The 26,321-nt window shown below is 39.9% G+C and overlaps 1 protein-coding gene and 1 long non-coding RNA gene across 7 annotated transcripts in view; one reads left to right on the forward strand and one right to left on the reverse strand.

Annotated features, from left to right (window-relative positions):
- Window positions 1-26,321, forward strand: part of SPON1 (spondin 1) — a 294,820-nt gene that overhangs the window by 243,375 nt on the left and 25,124 nt on the right. For all 5 annotated transcript variants that reach the window (XM_069016536.1, XM_069016539.1, XM_069016534.1 and 2 more), the window contains one exon: window positions 20,169-20,233. In XM_069016536.1, the coding sequence (XP_068872637.1) occupies window positions 20,169-20,233 (65 nt within the window). The remainder of the gene's footprint in view (window positions 1-20,168; window positions 20,234-26,321) is intronic.
- Window positions 7,097-26,321, reverse strand: part of LOC138111203 (uncharacterized) — a 60,896-nt gene continuing 41,671 nt past the window's right edge. The window contains exons 2-4 of one of the 2 annotated variants that reach the window (XR_011151272.1): window positions 21,587-21,683; window positions 19,037-19,197; window positions 7,097-10,619 (exon numbers count right to left, since the gene is read on the reverse strand). This is a non-coding gene — a long non-coding RNA (uncharacterized lncRNA). Of the gene's footprint in view, window positions 10,620-19,036; window positions 19,198-21,586; window positions 22,718-26,321 lie in introns of those variants that run through there. The other variant, XR_011151271.1, reaches the window with a different exon arrangement.

Consider the following 26,321-nt stretch of genomic DNA (forward strand, 5'->3'; position numbering starts at 1 on the left):
AAAAAAGCCTGACTCACTGTGACATCCGTGGGCAATCGGGATGGTGACTGAACTCAGAGTGGCCTAAAATAAACAGGCAGCCCAAGACAGCCACATCAGCTGCTCATAGCTGTTCAGCAGCACAATATTTGCCTTTCCAGCAGACTGGAATATTCCTTCTGCTTCTGTGGGGCTGTTTTGTGTTGGGGCTTTTTGTTTGCATGTTTGTTTTCCAAAACTGAGACAGAAATGGCTGTCTTCAACTCCCGGAAAATTGGCTGGGGTAATGGAAGAGACTTCAATTCAGGCAAGGCTCCCAGTGTTGCAAGAAGCCCACGATTCCCCAGCCCGCTCGTCTGGGCAGCTGCCACAGCCAACAGGCAGCTCAGAAAGCCAGAGCTGTGGCACAGAGAATCAACCTCATTTCAACTCCATGGCAGGGAGCCAAAAAATCCTAAAAGTCATGGCTTGAGTGAGGAGCTGAGTCCCCGTTAGGAGCATATGCAGTGTGCTCCTGGATTTGTCAGACCTTTAAGCAGCAGCCACGAGCAAATTAAATGAGATCCCAAGCTCCCAAGCAGCTTGCTAGATGGGAAACCGAATGTATTTCCAGCAGAAAGCTGCCCAAGTTTTGAAGGAATTAATCAAAACAAATATGTATTTCTGCAATCTCTTTTGATCTCAACAAATTAGCATTGTTTCACTGAAAAACTGTGTCATAGGTTAGCAAGCATAGTCCCGGAAGGGATGTCCTCGCTAAGGGGTGCTTACAGCTTCCTCTGGGACCTGATAGAACCTATCAGCTGGCCAGGTTGAATATGGACAATTCTTTAAGCCACTTAAAGTTGTGACCGCCTCTGTGATCCACACTTAAGAATAGACAAACTCCCCCCCCCAAGCTCTCTCTCGTTTCCTGCTCTGGCACAGGTGGCTGCAGGCCCTGTGCGGGGGCCAGCGGGCCAGGCCAGGCCCTGCTTGGGCCAGGCCAGGCCGGGCCACGGCCATCCTGGAGCCATGGGCCTGTTCCAGCCGTGGAACCGCCCCCTCACTGCCTTGCCATGGGCAGCCGGAGCGGCTCGGCTCTCCCCCTCTCCGCTGCGATAAGCCGAATTCCAGCTGCAAGGCCGAGGTGAGATTAACCCTTTTATTGCTGTGAAGAGCTGAAACCCTGAGGGAAGAGAAAGAGGAGATGCTTAAAGCTGAAATTCTGTTGTGAAGCTATGGTATATCAGAGTATCCCGTTGTAATTTCATGAAGATATGGGGGGTGGAGTGTTCAACCCGTAAGCAAAAGCACCTGCGCTGAGATAGGCAGATGCTGACGCAGCTGTAATTTCATGAGAAGTTTGGACAGGGAGAGATGGAAGCGATGAGGACTTTTGCTCCAAATGGGAAAGGAGAAACGTCACTTCCTAGAGATGCTCCCAGAGATAGTCCTAAAGATGAAGATGAGGAAGACCCTTTGCTCCCAGGGAAGAAGGGCCTCTGTTTTTTTTGTTTCTGAACAGCTCAACCTTAAAATTGTACCCCAAAAACTTCAAGATTGGACCCTCGAAAGCAGTTGTGGGAAAAGCTGCAAGTCGGGGGAAGGGACTCACATCGGGAGCAGAGAGACTCCTCTTCCTAAATGGACTGAACAATATTTGGAAGTGGGCGGCTGTCTCAGTGTGATACTGTTTTCATAGCACGAGCAAGAAGAGACTTCTCTTCCTAAATGGACTGAACAAGGTTATTATAAAAGTGGTAAACAGACTGAACATCTTAAGGGTTGTCTTTTTACATTGTCAGTGGGAGAAGGGAGGAAGGTGGGGGCAGGAGGAGAGTTCTGAAGGTGTGGTATAATTTATTTCTCTTCATTTAGGTCTGTTAATAATCTTCTTTCTATTCTTTCAAGTTTGGTGCCTGCTTTGTGTTTCTCCTAATTCTTACCTCACAGAAGATAAACAGTAATGAGTATTTTGGACCAAACCACTACACTGAATTGGTGTTTCTGCCCAGTTACAAACCCAACCCGCGACACTAATTTATCCTACAGAAAGAAACCGTCACCTGCCCTTCAGCTTAAATCCTCTTGGACAATCAGCAAGGACAAAGGAAGGGAATTAGGATGGGACTCTGTTGTCATACCTACAAAGCCATTAATTCCTAAATGGTTTCACATACAGAAACCTTCTTTCATTTCCGCTATACCAAGTATTATTGATTTCTTGCTGTTGCAGCAGTGCCTTAAGGACCTGACCAGGGCCTCTAGGCATAGATGTGTTATATTTTTATTGGCATGCAAGACAGAGATAATTCATGCCCTAGGCAGTTATCAAGTCAAAAAGCAGCAGGTTGTTAAAAATATATGGGGAAAAAAGAGGAGTAAACGAGACAGTTAAACCTGCGCACGAACCAGTAGACGAGAATAATACTGAAACAGGAAGATGAGGTTGCTGTTTCTCTCATACCATGTGTGAAAATTAATTAATGTTAATCACTGCAGTATTACGGGATAAAGCAGTGGTTTCAGTGCTTAGGACGTGAATGCATTCATTAACAAAAGACTTGCTTGTTCTTGCATCAGGCATACCACAGGTCACTGTAGACCCACCAAATACCATCTTGTTAATGTATCCACGCTGGGCTGCTTTCATCATGTTTTGGGATATTAATTAGCTCTGGCAAGGTAGCAGGGATGGCAGTTTTAATGCTATTGGAAGTATCTAAAATAAAAAGCAGGAAGTCACATTTTATTCTGCATTGCAGCACATATTCAAAGCTGAAAGGACTGCTAACAGGACTGCTTGGGATGAGGCTCCACAGGTGAAGGCAATGAAATTTATGAGGGTTAATTTCAGCTAACAATTATTGTTCTGAAAACCACTGCACGTGGCATGCTTATACAAGCCTCCGAGGTAAAATCCATTCCTCCTGGAAATCCCTGTTCCAGTTGTCCTTGTTGAGCAACAGAGAGGGATCTGCACCCTTTACACTTCTCTTCTTGCTCTGCCTTAGAGCACTGGCATATTGATTTTAGTTTTTGGATCTCATTTATTCAATTACTGTAATTGAATAAATACGAATATTTCTTCCTTGTCTTCCTTTTTCTTGCAATGTTCTCACAACTCATTTAGTTGGGAGCACTGGGGGTGTCTGAGCCTCAGCATTGTGACAGCACAGCCATAGAGGGGTCAAGACAATCAGTGAGTGGAATCAGTGGTGGCATCTCCCTGTCATGGAGTGTCATCCCAGAAAAATGCTACCAAGAGAGATAAGAGCCTATTTCTAAACTTCAGTTATCAGTCTTGTGCCTAGCGTGAATATATCTTTGCACCTCTGTTTCATGTGCAGATTATCTGTGGATTTAGGATATGTAGAAACTAGATCAGCACCTGCAGATTTGAAGGGTGTTTACACAAGCTGCATCTTTATATTTTAGAGTAGAAAATCTCGATGTTCACTGATTCAATGTGTTCATTGAATTAATATCTTCTTTTTATTTCCTTAAAAATCATACCAACCCCTTCTTCATTGACTGTCTTCCAGTTTTCATGCATGCTGTTTTCCATGCTCCCATAGCAAAAGAAGGAATTCTTAGAAAAGTTCAGTAACAAAAACTTACTGTAATAAAAAAAAAGCAAATATTTGACTGAAGACATTTATGCTGTGCTTGTGTGAAGTATAGTAGGAAGGAAGCCAATCATTTTCTGTTCATTATTGTTTAAAATACCACCATGTCTGTATAAACAGAGCCCTATTTATACAAACAATACAATAAAAGCACTCACATATGCTATAATTGCTGATAAAATTATGTGTTTATGCTACACAGTAGATTGCCTGAATGCATGTTGGAAATTACAGCACTTTAACTGCAGGTTAAAATGTGTTATTGAAAAGTTTATTTTATGTTTTATATATAAAATAGCAGAATTATAACAGTAGTACAAACTTTTAAATACTATTAATGGCTAGTGCTCTGTTATTTCATTAAACAGAGATCTGGTTCTTCTAAAATAATCTCTCAAGCTCATGGTTATTTTCTTTTTAAGGCAATGTGTTAGCAATACTATATTGTATAGTAGTCTGCACAAGAGCAGCTGTAATTCAAGAGTCAATTCTCCATTCCTCAGACAATAAGAACTTTATGACAAGAACTTTGCCTTACAGATATGTGAGTATAATGAATAAATGACAAGTTCTTACCAGATAGCAACATTATATTCTTTATTGTGCTTGGGCCCTCACAAAACAGCCAAGAAATGTCAAACACTTAGATAAATCAGCTCTTACTGAATTTTAGTTCTCTGGAATCCTGCACACATTGATGAGAGCAAGTCCTTTACTGCCGCGAGATAAAATACAGCTCACCCCTGAGGCAGATGTTGCAGAAGAAACGTGTGGATGAGAAGATAAGACTTCAGAAGGTGTTAGCTAGTGCCATACTAATTGATTAGTTGCCATTGCTGAGAAGAGATTGTCCTACAGAGCCCCAGCCATCAGCTGCCTGCTGAGCTAGATGGAAATCAGTGGGATGAATTCAGTAGGGGATTATTTCAGGCATTTTGTTTAACAATGACTCCTCAAGTTCTAATGTATTCCAGAAGAAATTATGCTCCAAAGATTAATAAGCAATTGATTATTTTCACTGAAGTTATTTTAAGAAAAAGCTATCTTCCTCTAAAATGGAAAATCCCATCTTCCAGCATTGCAAGCTAATAAAGATCTTGGACTTCCTTCAGTCACACCTTAATAACAGCAGTAATAGCTTGTGGTGCTTTTAAGAACAGGGTTTTCCAAGGCCAAATTCCTTGTAAGCCATTTCAATTTCACAGCCTGGAATAAAAGCCCAGGTTTTTGGAAAAACACAGTACTGGAGGGTTTACAAACAAGATGGGCCTCTTGCTTCTCAGGAGAGCAAAGGTGCATCCAGGGGCCTTATGTTAAAATAAAAGCAAACATAAATTTCTAAGTGAATATAACAGTGATTCCTGTTAGATGTCTCTTCAGGAAATTTATTTTTCTTCTGTGAGATCTGGAAGTTAGACTAATAGATGACAGCATGTTCCCCTGCAAATGGCTCTCCAGTTGAGAGGCTGAAGACTATTGTGCCCTTTTCCCAGTCTATTTCTAGAATGGTCCTTTTTGACTCACAGAAATCCATAGCAATATATTTCCCAGGTATCACTTTGAACTAAATGGATCCACTATTTCCCTCCCTTCTAAAATTTTCTGAGGCAGATGTCAGCAATAATCTCAGTGCCTCTCTGATTCTTGTTTCCTTTTTCTTCTTTTCCCCTCTAAATGAAATCATTTTTGAAGCTGCTCAGAAAATCCAGATGTAGCCTAATAAAAGGGAGAAAAGGATGTGATTTTCAGGAATCTGCCATAGTTCTTTTAACCATAATGATTACAAATATATTTCCATTTCATACATCTACCTAGATGGTTCTTTGAACTTGAAATACCACGCGTGACCATGATGTGGAATCTGACCATCTAAAAGCAGAGAACTTGCAAACACTTGTGAGCTGCTTAACACATCCATTTTGTTTTGTTAGGCTTGGAGCCCAAAACACTCCAGGAACTTTCCAAGCACAGAGATGGATCCTGTCTTTGACTTTGTATCGTTACTAACAAAAAAATCCGTGACATTTTGTTGATGTGTTTGTCTCACTTAATACAACCCCACATTATGGTGTTCATCAAATCTGTGTGACTGAAATTCTGTATTCACTGCAATACACACAAAGCTCTTTTTTCACCTTCAATGTGTTCTGGCATAAAAATCTGTGAACATTGACATGAAAATTTGCTGAATGTCTTTTTTTTTTTCCCCTAGCATGTTCATGAAATAGAATGAGAAATCATGACGCTTGAATTTTTTTTTAATGATTATGCTTCACATAATTAATTCATAAGTAATTTCTAGGCCCTAGAGGTTCCCATGACACATCAGAGATACTGTTGTTGTTAAGATAATGGAATTAAGTGGTATGTAGGTGATATAGATTCTGAAATGCTGGCACTGTGCATTCATGAAGCCTTCTGTGGGCTGCAGAATGATGGAGCTCCTAAATTTATCTCCCCTTGTTTGCCTAGGTAAGCAAACAGATGCAAAACCAAAACATGCAGAGCTCATGAATTCTGTAAGAACTCCCTGCTCAAGCCTAGCAAGGGATCACAGCAGGAACAAATGCTTGACCTCTTGAGTTTAGTAACAAAAGTTAGATTCTATCCTCAGAAATGCTGGTAAAGCTTTTCGTTTCAGCAGATAAATATTTACATCTGAAAGCAAGGGTTTGACCCGAAATAGAGTGAAGTACATGGTTAGCATTTATCTGAGGCTTGTTTTCCACTGTCAGTCCATGGCTGAAGAATGGAAAGGTGCCCTTTGGAAGTGGTCAGGAAACTCTGATAGCCAGATCATTGCTGTTCTGAATGTGACTGCTGCAGAGCTGGAGGGCACCTGCAGTCTGAACATCTGTGGAAGAGTGAGGGGAAGACTGTCACAGCTCGGTTCCAGCTGCAGTCGTGTCTGGCTAATGGGCAGATGGAGACACTGGTGGTTAATGATTTCTTGGGGTGGTCTCACAGGGATCACCACTTTGGGTTCTTCCTGGCCCTTCCTTCAGAGTTAGGACAAAACTGAATGCTGCTCCATGGAAAATGGCTTTGGCTGATCCTAACATATTTTTCAGGAACCAAACACATTTCTAGTGCTGAATAAACAAGGCTCAGATTCAAAGTCATGTCAAGACCCTCACGGGCAACTATTTCGTTGTTGTTTACTCATTAGCCTAAAACTTCTGCTCCTTCCCTTTGTCCCCTCCTCTCTGTTCTTTTGAAGATGAATGCTGTGAGGAGCGGAGAAGGACCTTCAAAATGACTAAAGGAGTTGGAAAAAAATAAATCACATCCCACTATGAAATTATCCTTGCACTGCACTGGGGGCTATTGGCGGATACACAGAATCAGAAGAAACAGTGACCACAGATTTTATTTGTCTACTTCTCAACTCTATATATTAAATTAAAAAAGAAAAAGTTACAAAAATGTGCAATACCTTGTTCTCCATTCAGCCAGATTAACAGTCCACTACAGTAGAAATTGAAAGCAATTACCTGATCTTGAACTGGTAGACAATTTTATCCTTTGTGGTCATAAAGTTTCCATGTCGTGAAAGTGCATCACATGTTTAATAGGATTAAATAAATATTTTTAATATCTGATGCTTCATGCATGTGTGAAAGAAACAATATACAGTGCATTCCCAGGTTATTTTTTTCATGAAATATTTCTTAAAATCAACTCCACAGAACATGGATAAACTTGTACCTTCCACAATCACAAATGCATTCTCGCTTCCCATTTCCATTGCCTAGAGTGCATTTTTGCAATGGATTGTGATGTTTTTGTTTTTACTGATTATAATCTCTCCCTGGAGAAATACCAGCTTACCTATATGCTCGATATTTCCCCAGATGCAGTATAAATGTGCTGCTGCAGACAAATTGCATACATATATCAGAGGGCAAAAATGGACCTTCTCCTCAGATCGAATCCCTAGTCTTTAATTTAGGTGAGCGTTTGATTCAGAACTTGTCTTTGCAACTGAAATAGAAAAGCAGTAAAACAGTCTCCCAGGCTTTTGGAAGAGAGACAGAAATAATCTTATCTTTGTACAGTCCCTGCTGGTCTTTTTAGCAAGAATCTCCCAAGAATGCTCAGCTAGGACATACTTCAAGGAAATGACGCCCTTTATCATCACACTGAAATGTAAAATATTTGGGAAGTGTGGTGATACTTTCATCAAGAATGTTATTGTAGGAAATTCTTTCGTTAAGGAATTGTGAACTAGCTTGTTTTCCTTGCTCAGATGCTGAGGTTTCATTTACTTGGGCACTGCCTTTAAAGCAGCTGTTAAAAAAACAACAGGACTACTCATCTAAAATAAAATAATATAATTAAAAAGTAAATCACTGCTGACACCAAAGTGTATTTAAAAGCAGCTGCAGTCAATAAGATGGTTGGATTTTAGTTCACAAAAATGAAAGGCATGCAGCCACATGGGACCAATAATGCTCTGTGATTTATAGTAGAAGAGTTGTGCAGAACAAAGCAGGAGAAATGTGGACCTGAAAGTAGAAAAAGAAACTGTAAATGTTTAAGGCTTTAATGTGTAAGTTCTTGTGGAGCCATAGGAAGCAGTGATTAAGGGAACTCTTTGAGAAGGACTGATACAATTGGGACTGGTCAGGAAGAGAGAGGCATTCAGAGCAGTCCCTGCCCCTGGAAAAGGTACAAAGAACTACATGTAAAACAGGTGGAAAATAAAAAGCCCTAATTACTTCAGAACTCTGATCATGTCTTACAAAGTGTTAAATTTAGATTCACCTGGTCATGCTTACGGCAAGTAGTACCTTCTTCAAAAAGAGTCATAACTTTTGTATAATTCAGTTATTTCAGGACTAAAATAACATTATTCGTGAACAATATCTGCCCTTTCAAATGTTCTTGCCTGTTGTATAGAGCACTTCTGACTCAGAAGATGAATAATTGATAAGGTGTAAGCCTGTGAGCAATTGGGATCTTTTCAGATCTTTGAGAAAGAAATTTGCTTTCATTTCTAAAATGAGCAGGACATTTTTGGAGAAATTGTAGCTGGGTGGTTCAGAGCATTAAACCGTGGCTCAGTAGAAGTGGGGTTTGCTCCCAGAGTTTTCACAAATGTTTGTCTGACAGGAGGAAAGTCTACAGGAACAGATACTGCTTAAAATTTCAGGTAATTCTAAAGTTTGAACATTGACTGTGTCTGATTCATTAATCAGCTGGGTGGTGGGGGAGAAAGACCATGTAAGACAACAGGAACTGTTCATCAGCAGAGAGTACAGGATCTAAGTCCCCAGACTTTGAAAATATTATGTAGATTTTCCTGACTATCAGAATAGATCTTACTGGAGACTGGATTTTCTTTTATCCTGACTGTAGGATTTCTTTCTAGATCATATTCTATCTTCTCTTTTATTTCATTTACATAGTTCCTGTGAAACGTTCGGTCCTCTGTTTGGGTTTTGGCACAGCAAATAGCACTGTACAAAGTCTATTGGTGTGCAGAAAACATAGTTTTGACATTATGACTGTCAAGACTGAATGGAGTGGCTAAAGGTCACTTGTTTTCTGACTGGGGTAGAGATGGATGAGGGTGAATTAATCGTTGGAAAGGATTTTTTCTGAAGGTTGATTTTTTTTTTTTTTTCCCAAGCATATATTATAATGCAATGAATCAAAACAGGATGAGAGATAGCAGGTGTCCAGCTTTGTGGATGGAATTAGGGGAAAGGAATTGCTCAAAATTTTCACCTCCCTTCCTTAGACAAGTATCCTCATTTATAAGCCAGTTACAGCCAGGTGCATGTCAAAGGAGATCCATTTGTTCTTCAAAGCTGTGCCTGCTCAGGGTGTGGTTTACAGTTTGCCTTTTAGGTGGCTTTAACATGGGTTTTGGCTTTGTGAAAAGTGTGGTTTGAGCTATAGATTATCCTTATCTGTTCGTTAGTTTACAAAAAATTAATGTAGTTAATGTGTTTCTCAGACATCTGGATCGTGCTCACGGGATTAATCAGTGTTTTAACCACAAATTTAAATTGATTATGGATGGTGCCATGTTTGCATGTAGCTGCTTTGGTTTTCAGAAAGTGGAACAACAAGTCATTCAGTGTAGGAGAGAAAGTTTGGTGCCCCCACCTTCATTTGTGGATTACCTGGTGTCACTTCGGAGTTAATTACATCAGAGCAGGGAGAGTGTCATTGTCAGGCTTACTCTGGCAAGGCCTGTAGTGTCATCGTGGTGCTGAGGTCAGTGCTGGAGCCTTGGCAGTCAGACAGACAACTCTGTCAGGGTGCTTGGAAAAAAAAAACTTTCTGAACTGTAAGTGGTTTATTTGGTCTGCTAACTTTTCTGTACTTTCTGTGCACTACGGTGCAAAGGATTTACAGGAGAGCTCTAGAGCTCTGTTATTTAAAAGCATTTTCATATTCTTTGAGGCAAGGTGCCATGAAAATACAAAGTGCTATTAATTGGTTCATCAGACTTGAGAGAATGCAGCAGTAATTGCATATTTAATAGACTCTCACCATTTACAGTGGTGCAGCAACCCAGCAATTCTGTTGTGAGCAAACATTTCCATTGGTTTATTTCAGTGTGCAGCTGCAGTGTCAGGAGAAGGCAAGAAGGGACAACCCTGTGAATTTTGGGTGCTTTTGCCTTAGAAACATGAATGCTGAAAACATTTGTTCTGATTAGCCACAGGATGATGTATTCTTAAAGTTACTCCAATGGACAGGATCCAAGCACTGGCTTGGTAAGAAGATGTGGCATTTATCCTGCTTTGCTGCTCCAATTATTAACCACTTTGGAAGTTTGCCCTTCAATAACGGGGCTGTTCTAATCTCTTTAGAGATTAATAAAAAGAAAAACAACCTAATTTTTTTTTAAGGGATAGCAAAGCATTTTAATAAAGTGGCCTAACACCTGGAACTAGAACTTCAGTGGGTACCAGTCTGGTCTGGTGCTTTTGTACAAATAAAGTGGTGAATGATGGTGGTCTTCAGTGTTCTTCTGGAAATCCCCCAGCAGGAACCTGGTGTCAGAGTGGACTTGAGGGAGAGAAAATAAAAAATGAGGGAAAATAAATATCTGTACATAGTAGCCCTGATTTAAGAGAGCTGAGCACAAATCTAATACTGTACAATCCTGATCACAGAGTTACTAGAAACGAGTTTATTAGAGACCTAAAGGAATACAATTGAGATGATCACAACAGAAATATGCACTTTACTAAGGGAATGAGAACTACCAGAGGTCTATTAAATATGCAATTACTGTGACTTTTTTTTGGGACTGAACCTGCCATGGAATATTCAAAATGCTTGTTTCATGGCATAAGAATGCATTGTGTCATGATAACATGGCTAGCAGCTAAGCTCTAAAATTTAAGCCTAACTTCAGAACATCAGCTTTAGAGATAAGGATATAAACAGGTCAGTGTACACACAATTTCAAAACAACCACATTAATAACAAAGGATGCAGCTCACACTAAGCATTTTAGCAGTGCACTGAGGCAACAGCCTTAAGGTGTGTCTTTACCAGTCAGTGGTATCTCACAGCTAAAGCCAAAATACTTAGTTTATCCTGACTTTGCTGCAGTGATTGTTTCTCACTAAATTCTTATTTTTAGAGTTAACATTGTGAGTACAGTGCAATATGGCAAATGCCTTCTTTTAGAGTGCATGCCTCTGTTCATGATCCTTAACTCAGAACTATTCTGATAATAAAATAACTACATGAGAGCTGCACTCCCCAATTTGATGTCCGTGGGTTTTTCAAGAGCACTTTAGGGATGTTCCTTAAGACAAACACCTTTCTTCATGTCTGGCTTATTACAGAGACAACATCAACCATTTACATCTGGTTACTACAGGATGACCTGCAGCATTGTGGCTACAGGGTTTAACTCTTCGTTTTCTCTTCTGTTTGTGCTTTTCCAAACAAGCAAATAGAAACCCAAATGGTACTTTCTACAGAGGAATTGTTAGCTCTTCCCTAGTATGTTAATTATATCAAGTGCAGATGTCACTCAGTAGCATCTCCTACTGTTTTTAATGCTGTAAGTATTATGTAATTCCTCTTCTAATGTTAATTCTACTCAGTGGCACATGTAAAGTGTAGCCATATTAACTGATGTAAAGATACTTGAAGCTCTTTAAGCAACAAGTATTGTGGGCACCAGGTAGGGAGATAATGTTCATCTCACTTCCTACACTGTTCTGGGGGAACAGTTAGCGCTAAATAGCTTACAAAAACAAGCAAACAAACCAAAAAACACCCCAAAACCAAACAAACCCTCAATAAAATACCATTTCCCTGCTGTTTAACTGCTGGAAAGCAGGAGTGAACCCTCAGAGATGGATGACAACATTACCTACACCCAGACCACTGAAATTTCTAAGTAGCGAGGAAATTTTCAGGGTCAGTCTCAGTTTCTGGATTTGCCCCCATTGCTGTGGATGGGGAGATGCACTTCTTGCAAGAGAGAAGCAAGAATATTAACGGGGTTCAATGAGAAATTGCTCCAGTGGTTTAACAAGGTCCGCCTGAGTGTTTACTGCACCGAGGATGGGGTCAGACAAAACTGTCAGGGAGAGGTTCCCACTGAGCCATGGGGTCCAGAAAAGACCCCCTTGCAAATCTGCAGTGGGAAACAGGACAGGAGAGTTCCTTACGAGGGAAAAACAAAGGCTCTCCACTCCCCTAAAAGCCAATCCTGCCTGCAAGATGGGCAGTGCAGTCAGTCTCCTTCTCTGCCTGTCTGCCTGCACTTACAGGGGTACAGAAGCAAAGCTGAGGCAGAATTAAAGTCCACAAGCAGAATCAGGGCTGTCAGACTGGAGCTGCTCTCTGTGCAGAGAAAGTCCTTGGAGTCACACACTGCTGACTGAGCTGTTTTTCAAGGGGAAAGGAGTTGCAAGAAAAGGAGGTGGTAAAGGGAGCCGCTGACGGGAAAAACGGCAACACCTCCACTTCTTGGAGAAATCTCTGACATTCCTCTTAAAACCCTGCTCTCCTAAGTCCTGGCAGAGGTTGAGATGACTTTATCCCAAATCCCAGACACAGCTGTGTTGGTCATTAAACTCTGAGACAGGTTAATGTCAAAGCATAAACCATGAGGCTGTACTGTGCCAGAGGAAGGGCCCACATGGCAGTGTCCTGTCACAGCACTGCTGAACGTGTTGGGCATGGGAAGGGATGTTAAGTTGATTTCCCTAAAAGAATACTGCTTTCCAGATTACAGAAAATACAATTCATGGTAGGATCCTCAATTCCTCAGTTTGTTAAAAAGCTATATTTCTGATCAGATGTTTTGGTGAGTTTGATTTGGGGGTTTTTCAGAGGAAACGGTAAAGGGTGGCTTAGACACGATACCTTTACTGAAGGGAAATTAAGCTGTTGTGATTGCCTCTGTACAGCAGCTAAAGCACATTGAGAAATTTTTATTGTGCATCCTGAATGGAAAAAATCCCCTGCATTGATTTGTCAAAGTGCTATCAAGGGTCAGGAAAGCTCACCCTCTGAGCTAATTTGCTGGTCTTATTTAAAATCCCTTGCTATTATCCAAATAATTATTTCTCCTCTGTTCAAGCTCCCACATTTGGCTAATGTGCAAGCAAAGTATCAGGAAGAATAATTGTGACACCTGGAGTCTCACTGCCAGCATTTACCAGATGACAGAATTGTTCTGTGCCCCCATTCCCTGGGCTGTTTCTCAGAGCAGACCCAGCCTTCTCCTGAGGTTTCCTGCTGATATTTAAGCAGTTGAGACTCACTTATTCCTAGCCTGCCCAAGAGCCTGCCTCAGTGCTTTCATCCTTGACTGTTTTGAAACTATTTCCAGGAACCTGAGCAAAAAATGCTGTAGTTATGTGAATATGAATCTGATGAGTGAACCTAGTGATTTAAACCAGTTTTATCATTATCTCCAGTGAATGCAGGTTTTGTTTTGCCACTTAGTTGCATACAGCTGCTTTATTGCACTCAGAATCTGTTGGATTGCTGTCTGGGGTTTTCTCCCCATTTGTTTTCTGGTGTCCAATCTTTTGAGAGTTTAAAATAGCAGTAGCTTTATAGCACTTAGGTTCAAAGGCTAGGTTAGGCTAAAGGATCAATGGAACTGGGAAATTTAAGACAGGAGGAGGTCAAAAGGGTGTGTGTTGGATAAACCTATTAAGCAGAGAGTAGGAGTTGCACCACTTAAGGTCAGCTCCAAAATCTAGTTTGATCCCCTACTTTAAAAAGTAGCCACGGTGAACTGTAGTAAATAGATTTTCCCTTGGGTTTGGCAAAGTAATTTAGGATCTCAAAATGTTTTCGTGGTCCTAGAGACAGCAAAGCATTCAATGTAGAATGAAGCAAAATGTGCAGTAGAAAATCAACATGCAATCAAAAAGTGGATTCCTGAGGGAGACTGTTTTCTAAGGAATCTGCTCAGGCAGAGAAAATGAGAGCTCAGATCTTCAGAGCATACCTAGGGCTCATTAACACACACTGCTAAGCTTTATACTCTGCAAAACATGAATTATTGCTTTAGTGGGAACACCCCAGATTATGTAACTGCACCTTCATGGAAATAAACCAGCGCATCTGATTTTCAATGTTGCCATTAGCAACAGCTCTGTTATCAATTTCAGCCTACATTCACCTCCTGAAACCTCCACCTCAGTGAAAGGAAACCCTGTGGGACAGGTAATGCAGAAGGTTGTTAATGCAAAGTGAATCAGTGCTTTTGGGATCTGTAGTCAGATTAACAATGAACACACTTCTTTTTGCATCCCATCCTAGTAATTTTTTTAAAAGTCAGGAATTAAAATTCCCGTAATACCTTTAGAAAGATTATTTTAAAACACACAGTGTCGGCTAACATCTGCGCAGTCAACATCCCGAAATCCTGAAATGGTGAAGCTTTAACATGTATTTCCATATTTTCTGGGAAATGTGGACAATACCCACATTTGGGGAAAATTCTCAGCCTGATTATCTGACAGAGAGGTTTTTCTTTGTAAAAGTGAATACAAAATTGCTAAGTATCCAATTCAGGAAAGCTTTCCTGTACAGCACAGCAGTTAAACTGGGACTGTCTGGCTTATTTGCTCTCCTGAAGCAGGGATGTTTTCAGGCAGTAACAATTCAGAAATGGATTTAAATGCCCAGCTCTCCTTCTGTTTCTATTCAGTTTCACCCCAGCAGTATTTCTGTATCTATCTCATGCCCAAAATTGTGTTTAGTAATTGATTGGTTATTATTAAAAGCCTGGAAATTCCCTCAGACTTTCATAATTGGTGAACTGAAAAACTCAGATTTTGTATTCCCTGAAATGAAATTACCTATTTTTCAAAGGAAATAAATAAGACTTTTTAATTAAAGAAATGGCTATTTGTACAGAGAAATATTGAATTTGTAGGTACTATGATCAAATAATGAATTCCATTCAGGCATGTTTATATATCTTATAATATGTGTGGCTTTCTCAGCTGCCACAAAATTGCTGTCATAAACATAGAGAAGTCAAAGTAAAATGGGCAAACACAATCCTGGTATAATTCCACTGGCTGAAATGCATATTTGCTGTTTTTTAAGATAATTCTAAACCTGTGTTAGTGGCTTTAAGTATAATCTGCCTGAATCTAAGTCACTCATAGATTTAAACAGAATTTAGTTGTCATCAGATGATAAAAACAAGCCTTTGTCTTTAATTATGGGCTTTTTTCCCTCTCAAATGAAGCAATTTGTGACTAAAAGCTTAGCCTTTTCAAAAGTGCTCTTTCTTAAGAACTGGAAAAAAACAGCTTTTGTACCTACTTTCCTAAAAACATTTCTGCATGTTGAACTGCATCTTAGAACTACTTTTATCACAAAAATATTTTATCACAGAAAAGACAGCGACTTCCTTTTTCTTTTAAGGTTTTTACAAATTTCAGTAATGGGCCTACATCAGTGTCCCTTTTCATTCAAATACATCTGCAAAACTGAGGTAGCCAAGATTTCTACAGATTTTATCAACACAAGAAAACATGCCATGCTTTGAGTAATATACCGTGGAAGTCCATAATTTGTTGAGTATTAATTAATCAGGTATTTTGCATTAGATAATACTTTAAACTCAAGATTAGGTTTTTATTCTTCTTTATGAGTTCTTTTTGCCCGCACACAGTGGAGGTGGAATGAGGACAATTTATAGCAATCAAAAAGACTGGTCAGATTTTGAGAGCACCCAACTATCCCTCCAAAGCCCTACATCATTCTAATTTTTATAGCATTTGGTTCCCCACAGAAATGTGCAATACACTTTTTTATGCTCACCTTATCTCTTTCTCCTTTAATAACAAATTATTTTTGAGGGGAAGGATGATCCTGCAGGGGAAGATGCTATCTTAGAACTCAGATATGTAGGTTTGTTTGCAGAAGACATTCAATTCATCCTCTGGGAACTGAAGATAATGTTGCTTTTCCTACTTTCTAAGAGTCTTGTGAAAATGAATCCACTGTGGCTAGAAAGGCATTCAGACAGTGTGAGGAGTGTTGTGGAAGGAATTAAATGTTCTCTGTTCTAAAACAATGGAATGAATGCCAAGCAGCAGCAGTATGAAATGAGTGAAATTAAGCTCTGGCCCAAACCAGGTGTTCTTCATTCCCACAGTTCATTGACTCTGACTCTGATTTTGGTGTCAGATAACACAGCAATTTGTTTAGCTGAACGGAATCATATTGTTATCACAAAGTGCTAAGTGATCTGCACAGTAATCATTTCTAATGTTATTGGGCACACCTAAATTAAAAATAGTAATAAAACTTCTAGAAATAACTTCCAGTGTGGAATAGATGCTAATCACGTTGGTTACCAAAAAGTGGCAGGACCACATGGGATAACTTACATGGCTCTCTAGATCCTACTAATCTCTCTTTTATTCCAAAGGCATTCAGATCATACTTAAAACTTTTGCTGAAAGCTTTCATTACTTTTTAATGGATGTTACCTTTCAAACATGTAGTTTTAAGTCCCCTTGGTTGAGAAAGACTTCGAATCAAATTCTGTCTTTAATTCTGCCTTTTTGAGCGATGTCCCACTTTCTGTTCTTGAAGTGAGGAAACGTTTTTAATCTTTCGTAGGTGCACAGTAAAAGGTTTTAACTTAGCAGTGGTTTTATACCACAGGGTTCTGTGTGTTGTCATTTAATTACTTTATTCTGCATGAGCATTCATTTTTACATTGCAGGAACAAATGGATGTAAAGCAAAGGATTAATTTTGAACAACTTCAGAGTATCAGTAAGGCTGTCAGTATCTGAATGACATTATCAACCTTTTAAAATCATGCTATTGGACTTTTTGGAGAACAGTACTTCCATAGGGAACAGCTATTGAGTCAAACACTCACCCCCAGGTTTAATACCAGCGCAGAAAGTGGATGTGGAGAAAAGGAGAGTTGTTTGCTATTTTTTGCATGTTTTAATTTAGGCCACAATCCAAATTAAATTGAAGTTAACATAGAAACCACTTTGGCATCACTGGAGCAAGTTTTAAGCACTCAGAGAAGGAGCCATTCTACTTCAAATGGAAGCTGGAATCCTACAATTGTACTAATAACAGAAATTGGAGAAGAAGCTTCAGGAGAAAGACTTTATACCAAGTTTTGTCAGTGATTCTGTCTAACCACACTTGACCTAAGGGATTTTCATCAGCTCCAAGCAGGAGCGTTGGTGCCCTTCCCCTTAACTTCTTCTGGCAGTGTAACATTTTGACACTCCATCATTTTGCAAACAATCTCATTTTCTTTGCCAAAATGTAAGAGTTTCATTACTTCTGAATAATTGCTTCCAAGACAAATACAAAACTGATGACAAGACAACTTGCAACATACCACAGTGAAACATCCTAGTTCTCTTTTCCATATTTTGATGGAAATTTGAGATTTTGTTTACTTAAAATACTTTAATTAAAGCAAAACTTTGGGGATATGAAGAGTAAAATGGGTACAAATGTAGGGCAGGAAGCACTAAGAAAATGTCAGAAAAATTACATTTTTTTATATAAAAAAAAGTGGGTTTTTTTTCTTTAAAGTCTGTGCAGTTGGGTTATTCAAGGCAGTGGGGTTACATCAGCTGGTTATTTATTATTAATTTGTGGATTTCTCTTCAGGCATTTCTTATCCTCTCAGCTTCTACCATCTGCCAATAATTATAGCTACAGAGATTGGCTGGCAAATCCAAGCTCAGTATCTTTTCCATAGATTGCTCTCTATCCATGGATCGATTGCAAGGCTGTGAATTCCTGGCCAGCATCAGTTTCCCTGGGCTCTTTAAATGTATCATGTTTATCCTCAAAAAGATGGAGGTCAGCTGGAGAGTCTGGAGGCAGAGGAAGGTCACTGCTTTCTGGAGGAACTCCCCAGCCTGATGATCCTGCAGGAGGCCAGGGAGATGCAGGACCGTGGCAACACCTGTGGCAAGTGGGGCTGGGATCCCCAAGCCTGGCAGCCAGACCTCACTAGAAATGTTGGAGATGTGCATGATAGGGACACCTGCATCATTAGAATATCAGTCTGGAATAGTAATAATTTAACTCAAGTTGTATCTTAATCCTTTGTAATTGTCAAAGAGCTCTAGGTGTAAAAAAGGTGTGTTTTCATTCCACACTCAACAGAACACCGAATTCTGCTATTTTTTTTTTTTTTTTTAAATTTTGATTCAGGAGGTGTCCATGAATTCAGTGTTTGCATCCAAATTTTCACCTCCTTTAAAATTTCAGGGATGTCTGAATCCTCCATACTCTGTTCCTTATTTCCTTCCCTCCTCACTTACTACTGAGCTATTAGTCCTTGCTCGTCCACTCTTGGTGTGCATTTTTAATTCAAATAGCACATGCTGAAATGCTTTCAGACATGGCTGATTTTGATACTAGTGACATAATTACTGCCTGCTATTAGATAAGGAGTGTATTACTTTAATAAATGTAGCCATCTATGCTCATGACAGACTTTCACTTGGATGTAAAATGCACAGTTAATAATTTTGACTCAAATCTCTTCTCAAGGCAAGTCAATGATATACCTGGATGGAAAGCTTTAGGGTATTGAAACAAGGAAAACTAAAAATGAAGGCAAATTCCATTGTCAGAGACCGAAGTCTTTTAACTTCAAACCTTTAACTTCATTAATTTAATCAGTTGCTTTTTAAACCACTTTGAGTGCAAAACTGTCTCTTCTAGTTTTGGAATCAAGGAGGTGAGAAGAAGGCTGCCCTAGATGAACCTGGATGTGATGAATCTCTCCTTCATGGATCAAGCAGGCTGGGAGAGAGTGTTGGGCTGGTGCTGCTCACCCAGGGTGTGCCTGCTCCTGAGGATCTGCCTGCTGGCATAGCCCTGCTCCCTGCTGTTTGATTGCTCCCTATCACCACAAAATTGTCTTTTTTCTAACTGTATCAGTAATGTGGGAGCTTGGTAAAATATCTTTATACTTACTTGCCTTTGTAGAGTTGGATTTTCAGCTGTCTTAGCTCAGGACACTTCATGCAGTATAGGATTTTTCCAGGCATCTGGATTTATAAAAGTGATTGCCAAAAAGTGTTTTTTCCAGCCACTCACATTATGGGAGAGGTCATGTCTCATGTATATTCCTGAAACTGAAAGCATCGTAGGTCACAGAGAGGGCCCATCAGCTCTGTAATGCCCTTGCTTTGGTAAAAAGAGGGACTCAAAGAATATTGAGAGTGGTAAAAACAACCAGTGAAATCTGTTTTCTTTGAACTGGGGTTGAGCTGGTATATGGACTAGGGCTAGTCTGGAGTGTCAGAGCTATTGCTATCAAGCAAGGAATGGCACTGTTAAACTGAAGGGTCAGCTCTGCTGGAAGTGCCAATTACTGGTAATATATGAAGTGGGTTTCTTGGTCTAATTGGGAAATATTTTTAAAAGACAGTAGAAATCGTGGGAGTGAATTGTGAACTTTGTGTCCCTCCAGGTGAATTACTGGTGTGGATTCCTAAGGGAGATGGGGAAAATGCTTCTATAGAAGTGTGATAGATGTCTTTTGGGCATCAGAGACTTGTTAATGGTCTCCTGCCTTTGTCCTGAGTTTATTGTAGCCATATAAAGTTTAAAAGTGCTGATGCAAGGATTACAACAGACTTTAGGAAATAATCTCTGTGCAGTGCTTTGCAGCACCGTGGGCTCCCACAGATGGCTGCTACATTTCACTCTGCAATTCTCACATGCATACATGGAGAGCAAAGAGAACGTGCTGCCAGAGCAGTGCACCCACCATGGAGCCTCTACATCCTTCCACACATCCTTACATATGTACAGATCATAAATAACATATCATACATGCTTGCAGGGTCTTCTAGGTTGCCTGATACAGTTTTTATCTGTAGATCTGTAATGTATTAAGAGCAATTTTTCTGTCCTTGCTTTGTATCAACCTGGTGAATTCCTGGTGGAAGCTTTCCCTCAGCTCACGATGCAAAACTACCAAACTGCAAACTGCTGCTGGTGCTTAAAGCTCGTAGTCACAGTTTGATCTAGTGCCTTGTACTTTTTGCTGCTGCAAAACATATTGCTCTCATTGTAAAAATGTCCTTTGTCTCTTTCACAGAGCGATGAGGTTTTAACAGTCATCAAGGCCAAAGCACAGTGGCCAGCCTGGCAACCTCTAAATGTGTAAGTAAGTAGGGAATTGTCTGTCTCAAGAGCTTTGTGTTGGGTGTTGGCTAATGGGCTGCTCTTACCATTCACTCTGGTAAAGCAACAATCAAAAAATTTGTTGACAGATGAGTTTTTCAACTTTTTTTGTGTGCGTGCGTGTGGTGGTGGGTGTTTGTTTGGTTTGTTGTTTTGGTTTTTGGGTTTTTTCCCAACATCTGCGTCTCTCTTTTTTTGCTTTTTAGCATCTCTTCATTTTTTACATGCTTTGGTTGGCTAACTGTTGCAGGACCATCCCATGGAGTTTGTGCCTCCCACACATAAAGAGAGAAGTTTATTCAATGCTTTCTCAAATATGTTATACTGTTCTGCATGGAGTAGCAGCATTTTGTGGCATCCTGTCTCACACTCTGTGCAATGCACTGGTACAGCAAACACTCATCCACCAACAAAAAACTCTTAAAGAGTTTTCTTTAAAAACATTCTTTAAAATGTGAGCTTGAAACACTCCATGATGGCCTCATGGTCCTGGTGGTGGTGTAACATAACCATGGATGTTTCACCAAGTGAGGCAGAAATTTGCTTCCCAGGATCCTGACTCTGGGCTCTCCAGCACTCAGCAGAAGAGAGGAGAAAACTCCTCTTTCAGGATGCTCTTGAATTTCCTGGTGGCTCTTCAGGGGAAGTGGGGGAGTTGTTGGGGTAGGGGTGGTGGTTCCTGGATAACTTATCTGCACTTGGCACAAAGTTCATACTCATTATCCAAGCCCAGATGAGTGAGACCTACAAGAAGTGACTAAAGATGAGAACCCACTAGAAGGGGTCACCCTGTTAGCTGGCAGTAAATTAAGCCCTTGGAGAAGCAGGGCAGTTAGTTTACTGCAAGATTGTACAGAACAGATAGTCCTGATTCCTGTTTCCTGGAAGCAGTTAGTGAAACACTGTGTCTGATTTTGTTATCTGCATTTCAGAAAGTATGTGAAAACTTGAAGGTTAGTTAATAAAAAAAACCAAACAAACCTGCAAAAGAGTTCAGTTTTCAGAAAACATCTCCTACCCTAAAGGGGCTTAGAATCTCTTAAGCAGCTTAGGACTTAAGCTATTCACTTCATCCCTTTCCCCTCTGGGGAAAAAAAAAAAAAAAAAGAGGTTAGGAGGTGAACTCATCTTAAATAGTGAAAAGATTTCTGATAGTTGATCCCTCCTTAATCTAGAAAAAAAATAAACCCGACAAACAAACTAAAAAAGAAAGTCAACACCAAAGTATCAAAGTATGAAATCCCTCCTAGCATGGAAGCTAAGGAAATTCATGAAAAGGAAATGGTTTGGGAAAAGACTTTACCACTGTGAGTAACCTTGAGAGCAGCTTACCTGAGCATAAGATGGATTTTCCACCACTGGAATATATTTCAAGCCTCAGCCACAGTTGTAGGCTCTGCACAGGAGCTGCAGGTTAGATTTTTTTGGCCTGTGTAATGCAAGAGGTGACAATAATGGCATTCCTTACTTACGGTCTTATCCTGCAGGTTTCCAGGATTTGGATTTGGTAGTGTTTGCCATGTAGTAGCTGTGGATAGCAGTTTTATCCTTCCTGCCTTCTTTCCATTCACTCCAAATTAAGACTTTAAAATTGAAACTTTTTCACTGTTATGCTCTGATGAGTTCTTGATCTGAAACAAGCCATTTATTTTTTCACTCCAATTCCCATCACTTTCCTAAAGCAACACTTATGTCTGATGTTTCTGTTACCAAAGTGAACAATACCACCTAGAACTGGCTGCTGTGGGTGCTTGGGAGGCTTTGGCATTGACAGGAGAGTAGGGTTGTGCTTTGTTCACAGAAAGATGGAGAGAGGATGTCCTGCTCCAAAGTCTCAACACATCATCTTGAATATATTACATCACAAAAATTAATGCTAATTGAAGTGTGTTGCCCCAAACACAATTCCTAATTTCATACAGCCCTGAGAAACTTCACAAAAATTTGAGTGTGAACAATTTCAGATGCTTTCTAAGGCATATTCTTTCACAGACATGCCTGCAAATGTTTTTGCAACATCCTCCACATGTTTTTTCAGTCAGTTCTTACCTTTTCTAGATGACAGTTCTCACCTTTCAATAACATCAAAAAGAATAAATCTTAGCATTTTTGCTTTCAAATGCTCTGCAGGGATTCCCTTAACCCTTGACTTTACAGGTAGTGTTTGATTTCTGGCTTTTTAAACAATATTTTTTAATCATATTTTGACATGGTGTCCTGTTTTTTGATTCCTCTTAAAAAATATAATCTAAGCTTCACAAGAGGACAAAATTTTCAATATCCTTTAACTGTGGCTAATCTCCCATTTTCTAGAATGGATTGCCCTTGGAATTTAGATTAGAGCTCTGCAAGTACTGGATAATGACTCCTCAGGATAAACATTTTTTCTATCATTATGCATAGCACAACCATCTTACTAATCAAGAGTCGACTAAAAGTCATTAATATTCTTTTTTTTTTGCATAATCCTTGGTTATGTATGTAATGGATAAGAGGGTGTGACAGTAGTGCCAAGGTGGCATTACAATGTGCCATAATAAGCCCAGCATAAAAACCTTCCCGAGTGTGCTTCACAACAATTATAAAATGCATGATACTAATTTTTTTATGGAGGTGTGAAGTGTCAAAAGTTGGAAAACTCAGCTTGCTCTCAGGCTGAGTTTGATTCCAGCCTGCCCCTGGACCTGCCTCCTGTCCCAGCTCCCCCAAACAGCGAGAGATGCTGCAGCACCTCCTCTCCTTACGGAGGACGCCAGTTCTTGCTGCATCTTGAGTAGCTGGTGCTGAGCCCTGGTGTTTCCACTCTGGGCACCCCCAAAAACGTGGGAGGATGGTCTTGGCTGGGCACCTCCCAGGGATTCATCACGGAGCTAAATGGCCTCTCTGTTCCCGGTCAGTGAGGCTGTGACTCCCGAGGCAGCCCCACCTCATTAAGAAAAGGTTTGGGCTCTGTCGATACTGAGGGCATGAAGTGAGTAAGTCTGTGTCCACATCTGAGCAGGGTGTTAAAAGTCTTCGGTTCATGACACCAGAGATAAGGAGGGAAATATAATTGGGAGCTTTTCCTCTGCTAATGGAGAAGAAGTGCAGGTCCAAGTGGGCATGAAGTGTCTCCCCAGGGAGAGTTATTTAGCTTCAGATATGAGTTCAGATACAAGAAATTACAGTAGGGACTGAGACAAACTGTCAGCCCTTAACAGGGAAGGATGCAATGACAGCGAGTAATTCTCTGAAATGCTTTCTGTTAATTACAGTTTAGCATATTGGCATCTCCCAGTGCGATATAATGTGAAAACAACATCCTGCCAAACTTCACTGTCTGTTCTTTATTGATCCTCTCCTCAGTTCCTCTATGTGCCCACTCTTTGTCACTGTTTTCCATTTTTATTTTTCTTCCTATCACTCATCTTCATTTTCCTTAATTCAGTTTCTTAATTCAGGGCACCAGCATGCAGAAAACTCTCCTGAGTTTTTCCATGTAGGAAACAGATATTTGTGAACCAGTTTTATGGTTGCCTAACTGAAAGAGCATCACTGGTAGCCTGAGAAGGATGAGTGCCAGAGCAAGTAATAAAACATTTTGCTGCTGCTTATATTTGAATTACCAAGTTGTGTGCCTGAAATTCTGACTTTAAAGTACTCACAGGGAGTTCATTCTTCTTTGAGCACACTGGTATCAGTCTACAGCATGGTGTCAAATCAAAGTAGTTTTTCTTATCTTTCTTGTATAAACAAGTGCACAGCTCATTTCTCCTTTCCTCTCAGCCATGTTTCAGGCAGAGTCAAATTTTATTTTCATACCCAGCTGCAAATCATTGGCCTTTGGCAGTATGGAGGATAAAATACATCAAAACCAGATAGTACCACTGGTATCCGAATCTGCATATCTGGTACCTGTAAAATAAACAAGCCATGACAGAAAAATTTGGGATAAGGAAGGCAAGACTTTTGAAGTTAATATGCATCAAATTCACCGGGGGCTAGTACCTTTTTAAATTTTGCCTTGAATTCCCTGTCCCAAAATATATGACATCTTTCTTTTTTTTTTTTTTTTTTTTTTTTTTGTTTTAGTGGGCTGTACTCATTATTCCTTTATTCCTTTTATTTCAAATCTGGACATCACTATTGAGACACAAAAGAAGTATTTGAATTGCAATTCTTGTTTCTAATCAGTCTTTTGTATTCCCTGTAAACCAGGGAGGCACGTAGACCTCTGCAACACTGTGGAACCTGAAATTCTGTGTACATGTACAGCCTACCACTGATAAATACAAACATGGGTCCCATACAGGATGGAAATTATTCTCCAGTATGTAAATTTAAAGTTTAGTAGGTCAACCTATAGCAAATATATTTCAATGCAAAAATTCAAGGTGTTTCATCTTGGTGAACAGGTGAGAGTACCTGACATCTAAAAAGGTTAGCTTTCTCTGAAGTATACACAAGAATTTTCTTACTTCTCTCTCATTTTATTTTTTTTCTTTGATGCAAAAACGTCTTCTTTCCAACCTTTTTACTTTTCCATTACCTTTCCATTACCTTTCCATTCCTAGTTACAACCGATGTGCCCTGAAGTGAGGCGTTTTTCTTTACTATAATTCTGAACTATCTGAAGTTTAGAGAGCTATGCTTTCCTTCCTTAGTGTCTCTCCTGTTTCCATTTCACCTCTCCGTGCTGTCTGTGTGAGTAGCCATGGTCCTGTGGTTTCCCAGTGCCTCGGGGCTGTGCCCAGATTTACTCTTTTTCTCCCCCATTTAAGCAGCTCTTTTCCATTTATTTAGAGATTACCTGAGAACGATCCAGTAAGCACTTGTGAAGCTTAGCATAGAAGGAGGCCTATTCCTTTATAATTCCCATGGATGGAAGTATTTAGTCCAAAGTTTATAAATTAGTAAGGTTCCCTCATCATCCCCTAAAATTATCCCATCAACCTCTTTCCATTTCAGGTTTTGCATACCTGTGATATCTTTTCTCTGACTACAGAGATGTTAGGGCTGTTTTTCTTGGCTTGCATGGAGGGTATTATCAGAAAATGGGACAGCATATTCCCAAGTATGGGTTTTTAGCATTACTTAGATAATGTGACTTAAACTGTTCCAGAAATCAAAGAGTAATCTACAGAAAGCTGGTGGAAAAGAAAAACTGTTCTGATCCAAAGTAAGTCTGAGTTGACAGATCATACAAGCTGGAGGGGAAAATGCTGACATACTTGGTTGCATTTTCCTTCCTTTATTCTTGAATAAAAGCTCTTTCAATCTTCCAGAATTCTTCTCTCACAATTTGACAAAAAATGTTCGGCGTACATTTTGATCCTGCAGTGGATTTGCTCTGATCAATAAGTTTCCATTACAGCATTTGGGAATTGAAAGCCAGGCCACAGATGTGTCTATTTGAGGTTTCTGTGTTGGTTTGCTTATCATTTTACTTTTTATTTTATATAAATTTTTAACTTTTGCACTCTTTTTTCTTACTTTGCTGTAAATTGCTTCTGCTCCTGTGCCAGTAAAACTTTCCTGCCTTAAAACAGCCTCCACACTTAGATCACTGAATGATGTGATGTTGTTAGATGTTGTTAGAGAGAGAACATCCTCAGTCAGAATTGGAACTCCTTGCTCTCTTCTGAAATGTAAGAAAATAACGCCATCTCCTTGTCTTATTCTTCAGTGTTAAACAGCTCCATTTATTGTGGCTGTAAGCACCTAATTCACAGTCCTTCAGTTCCTGAGGTGTTTACATACTCGAATACTTAGGAGTGACATTACTGTATGGATAAAAATATAACCAACAACCCCATGTTTTCATAAGGATGAGTGGACCTCTCTCAGGCAACAGATTGCAACTAAACCATATCGAAACTTCCATAATTTAGTTGTTTCCCTGCCTGTTTAATCAATAAAGGCCTGATCTTCAAGCATAACTTTTAAGTCAGCCACACAGGCATATGCTCAGCCAAATAAAGGGTATCACCCCAAGGACTGGAAATGTCTGGGTTTGATTCTGCTTTCCCCTGGTGAGATTTGAATGTTGACGCCTCCCTCTGAATGTAAAATTCAAACCAGCAACCAC

Source organism: Aphelocoma coerulescens, chromosome 5 (genome assembly GCF_041296385.1).
Source record: "Aphelocoma coerulescens isolate FSJ_1873_10779 chromosome 5, UR_Acoe_1.0, whole genome shotgun sequence".
In the NCBI taxonomy this organism is placed as follows: Eukaryota; Metazoa; Chordata; class Aves; order Passeriformes; family Corvidae; genus Aphelocoma; species Aphelocoma coerulescens.